The sequence below is a fragment of the Zerene cesonia genome, chromosome 8 (assembly GCF_012273895.1).
Source record: "Zerene cesonia ecotype Mississippi chromosome 8, Zerene_cesonia_1.1, whole genome shotgun sequence".
NCBI classification, from domain to species: Eukaryota; Metazoa; Arthropoda; class Insecta; order Lepidoptera; family Pieridae; genus Zerene; species Zerene cesonia.
Genome location: NC_052109.1, coordinates 7,770,955 through 7,778,976, shown reverse-complemented (window position 1 = coordinate 7,778,976; position 8,022 = coordinate 7,770,955). Strand labels below are relative to the sequence as shown.

Sequence of the window (8,022 nt, the reverse complement as noted above, 5' to 3'; positions counted from 1 at the left end):
TGTGATTGTGAAGTGAGCTAATAAAGGTTACAAGGCGAACGAGACTATTATTTGACCCAGTTCCTGTGTTGGATAAAAACTGTAAATCCTTATGCTGGCTGTTTTGGCCCGGCGTCCGGTGGGAGAAAAACAAATTAATTTGAATGTATCGCCGATCCGGGTGCCATTACACAGGTATGCACGGAGTATTTTTAAAGTTTTCAAAGAGGGCTGTCAGAGCGTTGCCAACGCGTGGGCCGTTCGAGATCGGCTATAATCTGTGCCTCGGCGATTAAAAGGGTTTTTTAACGTAATACCTACCCACTTCCCGCGCTAATGCGGCTGTGGGTGTGACTAGTCGCGTAAATTGGAACGTTGTTTTTTTAACACATTTAGGTATCATAGGATATTTTGACACGAGCAAATTTATTTTATTTATACTCGTATGTAATATTTATCATATTTCGCAATTCGTCTTTATTTTTTGTTCATGTTTTATTCATATTTGATTTATCATATGTGAAATATTATCATGTCGTAGATAGTGGAGCTTCTTAGAAAATGAATATGACGTCATTTAAGACACACATGTAGGTATCATTTTGTTTAAATACGAAAGGGTTTGCTTGCAATTCGTAAAAACATGAAAAATATTTCTAAAAGGACATATATAACACTACAGTTTATTAAAGCTAGCTAGAGTAAATTTAATTTCGCTAAGCTCCTCTTATAAATGCTTCTTTAATTCACCGCAATACAGATAAAAAAGCGACGCATTTGGCCGACATTGCGAGGCGCGCATTCTTCTTTTTCGATTTAAATAAAAATAACCGGTCCGGATCCGAATGGTGCCGATTCGCACCTCACTTCAGTGTTTCTATCCACATTTCCTATTTTTATCAGGCTTTTAATTAAAACTTTTTATAATCCGACGTGTGAATAACCTGTGTTGTGTATAGGAGCATGGTTGTAAAAGTTTGTTGCGTCATAAAGCGAGGGTCCCAGGTTCGAGGCCCGTAAACTAACAAATCTGACCTACATCGTAAATCACTTAGCCACGTTGTTACAGATAACGTTTACGAGTTAGAAACAAAATATGAAATAAAAAGCAACAACGCAAGTTTAGTTCGCCTTTAATGACTTCACTTGCAATAAACTTGCGCGGTTTATTGAATAAACAACCAACTATTAAATTATACGTCAGTGTCATAACTTTGTGATATATTTAATTTGGGTTTTAATAATACATGAAACGGAACGCGATTTAAATTTGAATGGAAACGTAACACATTCCATATTTAAATTTACAGCGAATACATAGAATCTGATATGAGAATGCCTCTTTCAAATTTCGAACGGCGTTTTGTATTTTTTTAAATTTATCAGGATGAAATTAAGGCTGGGATACACGCTACATAACGTAATTAGGGTACAATCGTGTACATAAAAACCCGCTAGTGTAGACCAATCAGATCGGATCGTGACAGAACCGCCGATGTAACCGCCGGCGGCCATCTTTAAAATATTTCGAACATAAATCAAAAATGTTATTGGATATTATAATGTTGGAATAATTCTCTTTCGTTAGTGACGCGCTCGTATGAATGTTAAGTGAGTTTTTGTCATTTATTATACTTTTGTTATTAACGAGTTTTGTTAAATACGTCTTCGGGATTACCTTTAATCTAATACTTAAAAGAACTTTGGATGTTTAATGAAGCGGAAATGAATTCGAATAACGGTATGTTTTTTCTTTTGGGCAAAAAAGACGAGATACAATCCGACATGTATGGGATATGAGCAGCAAAAAACTGTTTTTCGATACCAGATACAGGTACGAGGGGCATTAAATTAATAATGACTAGTTTATGCCCGCGATGTTGTCTATTATTGTAAACTTAATGCGTTTTTCTTACGACATGCGCAAAAACATGGAGTTTGGCGAATATAAATCAAGAAAATCTTCATACTTTTGCGTACTCCTCAATCATTACGCAGCGCACACTGCATCATTGCATAAGAATGTTTTAATGCACACAATTTTATAATTTAACCGATTCACTTATGTGCTATAATTGCGTGCCCATATTTATCATGAAAACCGTTAACCTGTCTTTACTAAATACGTATAATTGCATCGAGACTCTCTTGAGCCGCGTCCGAAGCTGATATTTTGAATTTGGAACGCGGCTTTTTATTTTTTTAATGGCTTTTATCTCGCCCTCCGGCCAGATTCAGATCGGATTACACTCGTTACGAACCGCATTGTATATACGGACTTTTTCTAATATTACCGTTTCCGAACGTGTTCCACAAATAAATAGGTAGCCAGATGAATATATAAAAAGAGGATCCATCAAACTAACCGCCAATTAATGTCGATATATGACATAAGGCAGTTTTAAAATTTTATTGTATGTATTAGGCTCAAGGTAGGTTATTTATTATACAGTACGAGCTGATCAATCTTAATGATTATAGACCCGTGTTCTAGATAACGCAATTTCTATCTCAAAAAAACAATTCTCATACTAAAGCGGACTTACCAACATTTTTATATACTATCTTTTTAAAAATCTAGAGACGGGGCCTTAGTATAAAATTTGACCCTAATATTAGATGTCTAATTAACGTATACGCGCGAACGGTGACATGAAATATATTTTACCGTTATACAATATAATATCAATCATAATTTGGACCGGTTCGAATCGATATGGGGAAACGAACTACGCATTTAATATTTCGATTCGTGTTATTTCGTATTGATGTTTCGATAGAAATCATTCTAATTTTCACACTTAACGTCTTTTCGAATGCGCTGCTTGATTAGCTTTTTAAATGCAATTTAAACGTGGAATTTACGAATTTTAAATTTCGAACATAATCAAGGCGAAACTGAATTCAAATGAACATCATATTCGAAATGAAATGTCGAACGTAATTTCTATTTTGACACTGATCTCCATAACAATCGGAACGGTCATTCGAACGGAGAATTAAATTTGGAATTTTCGAACTTGGAATCGTAACCGGTCTTGCGTCAGCGTGGAATCGATATTATCTATCGATACTCTGGATAATCGAGACGATAGCGTCAGGTGATCCGAGTTCCGTAATGTATTCCCTCGTTAATAATTATTCGAGACTTACTTTTTCTAATTCTAAGAGGTGAAACCGTAGCACTTGTATTGCTTGCACCATCTGAAACAGAATAAATTGGATTAAATTTTCCATACAATAACACCTTCATGTGAAATGGACAAAGACCACTCTACGAAACCTGAATACTTCACAAATAAACATGGGTAAATAATTTAGAGGAGCACACAAGCGGAACTATCAAATAGATAGATACTGAACGGTTAATGAAACTACATACGTACAACATGAATTATTAAATATACAAGTATCGATTAAATTTTTGTTTGTGTGTTTATTGTTCTATAGAAAATCACTAAACATGAGCCACCGTAAGTGTATGCGAGTCACTGTAGTAAATAATATCGATACAAGTGATGCATTTTTAATATAACGTATGTTTGATTATTTTCATACGTGACAAGGGTTTGTGAGTGTGTCCGTGATTAATGTGGGAGTGATACACCTGCTAGGCTGTGGTTGTGTAGATTTTATGATATCGATGTTTAGTTTAATAGTGTATACGTAAAATTTTAAGGGAATCTCGTAAAGGCAATGTATATTTAGTGATTATCACCTTGTAATATAGCATTCAATACAATTATAGATTTCACGTAAAACTATAGGTGTAATTACAAGCTTTTGCCGTCGGCTTTACCCGGCTTAAATTGCTAAAAATTTAATGGGTGGATACGTATAAAACTTTCTCTTGAATCATTCTATCTATTAAAAAAACCCCATATAAATATGTTGCGTAATTTTAAATATCTAAGCATACAGACACACACATACGGTGGAAAGCGACTTTGTTTTATACTATATAGTGATGTATTATATGTAGTTAAATTGCATTTTATGTACATAAAATAAACAGGAAAATTCTATCAAAAATCTCCCTAGGCAATTTTATATGACAAAAAAAGAAGTTGTTTGAGTTTGAGTTTGAGCATGAGTTTGAGTAGCGATAGCATATAAACAGAAACGAAATGGTAGCGCTAACGAGACAAACATAGTGTTTACTGAGGCACCCTCGACACATACTGTTATCTGCATCCGCAGCTCCTAACCTTAATTCAATCTCCTACGTGCTTCTACATGCCTGGTACTTCTCTTTTACTTCTCAGCGGTTAGAGCTATAGATAAATGCTAAGTTTCTAGACCCAATTCTCGGTGGATAGTGTCTTATAGTTCTTTTTAGGTTTGACTAAGCCCTTGGAGCTATTTTTTTTGTCTGTTTAGAATTTTTTATTTAACGGTGTAGTAATCAAATATTGATGTGTTTGTCTTATTAAATAATCCTTGATTATAAGAACAAGGTGATTTTAACTCAACGAGGCGACTTTTTGTATACGCACGTAATAAGAAAATACTTAAAAGATCACAAACCACGAGGTACAAAAGAGCAAACAGACAAAAACATTTAAAACAGCATCACAAAACAATCAACTTATAACCCTTATTATGAAAAGCCACCAATTGAGTGTTGACACGGGCTAAACCATATTTGATGGTGTTAAACTCGAACGCAGCAGAACAAACACAGATGTGACGTGAGCAAACAACTTCACTGCGTTTAGGGTGTAGGGTGAACATACTTATGAATTTATAAGAACATCAATCATATTAATAAAAAATATTAATAGGGAAATCACAAACTTATCAACTTCTTTCTATCAGTTATGTTCTATCCCTATAATTTACGTTTTATTTGTCGTTTGATTGCTTAAATCTGTAAGCCTAAATAACTAACGAAATCAGATAGTATGCAATACATTAGGTTCTTCAAAAATCTAAAAAACACCACAGGTCCAGTTGTAACTCAGATTAAAAAAAGAGGTACCAACACAGTTTTATACACGGTTCCAAACATTTAATTTCCACAGAAATCTGTAAACACCACAACCATGTGTACTTAACACACCCTACCCGTAACTAATCTGACGGCATATGGGTCAATACTTGGCCCACTGTGGGTTTTTAGTTTAAACTATTCAAAAATAAACTGTTGGTATTTGTCAAACAACTCCATAGTGATAACGTGACAGACTGACACCAGTTTTACGGAAGCTGAATATTTGGACAAATTATTTGAGGTAATTTTCATAGTGGGAATTATTTTCAAAAGGCAGTAAAATACTGGAAATACTGAGAAGATAAAATCAATAAAATACTAACCTATCCTATTCTACTAATCCTACTATCCTATCCTATCCTACTTAATACTAATCCTACTAATATTAAAAATGCGAAAGTTTTTTTTCACACAAAACAACAAAACTACTGAACTGATTACAATGAAATTTGGTACGTAGACAGATGGACAACTGGAATAACATATACGGAACTTTTTATCCCGATATTCCTACGGGAAAGACACACACAGCTAGTAATAATATATTTAGAGACCTTTGAAGCAAGGCCATAGGGCCAAATATTGAGCAAGATCTAGATGTACATATAAATCGGTTTATAGATAACTTCCTGATAACTTCTAATGACTCAAAATATACCAGCAGAATTCAGACAAGCAGAAGCATGTAACGAATATCATATTCATAAGCATATATAACAAGCCACACCTTAAATCCACAAAGTCAGTCAACTGAAGCACTATATAATGAAGAATTTAATAACATCCAAAGAAAGGGTCCCTAGATTTAAGGTGACACGAATTCCGCCATGAAAGGACACTTTTCAAAAGCGTAATTAGTTTAATTCGTACGCAGAAACGATCGACACATTGCAAGCGGGCAATGCTGTTATTATCCTTGTTAACAATGACCAGCCAGAGCGTGTCAGCTGCGCAAAGACAATAGCCTTTGGGTATAGCAAAAGGGGTTAGCGATGTCTTTCAATAATTCATTTTTAACCCATATTTTTAAGGTCTAACGAACTGTAGTAACTGTAACTGTACCGGCCTAAAAGAATATTATGATATAATTTTTATACCACGGTTATTCCTAGATGGAAGAAGATCTAATTAACCATATAAGAATTCTTTGATGCCCTATGAATCAACCCAGACTTAAAACCATTTCATAAATTGTCAATCCTAATCCAGAAGCCTATTCAGAAAGAAAGAAAGAGATAAAGAAACATTTATTTGACTCCACAGAATTACAATTTTCAAGGACTCAAATACGGAATAAAAGAGAAATTCCCAAAATCTCTCATATGCATTGTTGGAATTTAAAATGATATGCATCCAAAACCTCAATACAAAGTAGTGGAAATAACCGTATTTTCTCACTAATGCGATTAGCACCGTGAGCAAGCACTTCTAGGTCTTGCGGAATGTATCACTTCGCTTCCCGGAATCAAATGATATGACTTCTAAAGCCTTTAAAATTTATCAACCGTAACAACAGTTCACACTTGTTATTTACATCACTGTTATGTATTGCAAAAAAATAAATACATGTGCAATAATGCTTTGTTGTTTTTAAATAAATTCTATAGCCAAAGAATTTATCCATTTCATCCAGTGTAGAAGTGTTGGCGCTAGACAACATATGTCTTTTTTTCTTACTAGAATCACTCCTACTTTAAAAAGTTATCGTAATCTCCCTGATTCATATTAATTTTTGAACACCACGTGGTAATTTGAATTATTTTCAGGTAAGCTGGCAATCATGGCACCAGTAGTCTACTATCACGTAGCCCATGTCAGCCGGACGTTCTGTTTGCTTCCCTTATCGCGAGGGTGCCAGCTTATCAGAGCAGGTAACTTTTATTGCGCTGCCTTGCTACCGTTTCAGGGTTTGACAATGTTTGCTTTAGCTTAAGACCCCGCAGGCGCATGGGACGGATGCTGTGTCGATAGATTTTCATGAAACTAACGTGCTTGTTCGGGTAAATTACTGTGATTGAAGTGTCAGGTGGTTTTCGTTTCTTTTTGTTAAAAGTTTTAATCCATATGATATAGACAATCTTTACAAGTGTCCTTTCAGAATAAAGTGCAACAATTGGATGCAAGAAATGTAGTAAAAAATTACCTCTGCATTATATATTCAAGTCTCTACGTGGTTAAATATATTTCAATTTGTGTTTACGTAAACGATTATAAAATGTGAGAATATAATCCAACCGAAATAAAAAGCATCAAGGATAATTTCTAGTAACTGATTTGATTGTACCATGAACGGCCACCGTCCAATTCGTAATGGCTCAAATTTTATTTGTCCGAAATCGGTTAAGTATCCGTATCGAACGGCAGAGCTGGGTGGTCGCCATCTTTTTTAATTTTTTGTTAGCGCTTGTAACTAGCCACGGGTTGCCAACCGTCTTGTGTTACTGGGACTGTCATAAACTAAAAGATATCCAACGCTTTTATGTGCTTTCGCCTTTTAAGTGGCATTATCTGTAATTTATTTGATATTTTCAATCATTTGTGTGTCGAGTATCCAAACAGTTAAGTTATTTAATAGACTTTTTCATAGCTTTATCGTGACGCGAAGAAACAAATCCCATAAAATCAAAAATCATGGGCACGAAGGCCAAATATTTGAACAAAATTCCCTACCATTCAGGTACCTGTGGTTAATTTTAGATCTTGAAGCAATTAAATCGTAAATTATTTAGTCACTAACCCATAAAGTGGTCACCGTTTTATGGCGTATTAAACTGAGCCTGTTAAGGGTCGATAAATGTGGATACTTACTAATGAATCGACCTCTGGATCCGCTATGTAGTAGGGTTTTTCTTGGCGTATCTGGAAAGATAAAGAGGTATTAGATAATGGTACACACTCCTATATTACCATTGACACTGTGTGGTGTCCCCACGGCAAGGCTTTTTGAGATATGTAAAAGATATATAAGAATAAAGATATATACATGGAGCTGTAAAACAATTAACCTTTACAACTATAATATAGGTCTTTATCTTTTTTTTTATGTTTCT

At 34.7% G+C, this 8,022-nt stretch overlaps 1 protein-coding gene across 1 annotated transcript in view; it reads right to left on the bottom strand.

The window, feature by feature from the left end:
- Positions 1 to 8,022, bottom strand: part of LOC119828751 (homeobox protein homothorax) — a 244,959-nt gene that overhangs the window by 200,249 nt on the left and 36,688 nt on the right. The window contains exons 4-5 of the mRNA XM_038350994.1: positions 7,781 to 7,831; positions 3,133 to 3,183 (exon numbers count right to left, since the gene is read on the bottom strand). Coding sequence (XP_038206922.1) covers positions 3,133 to 3,183; positions 7,781 to 7,831 — 102 coding nt within the window. The remainder of the gene's footprint in view (positions 1 to 3,132; positions 3,184 to 7,780; positions 7,832 to 8,022) is intronic.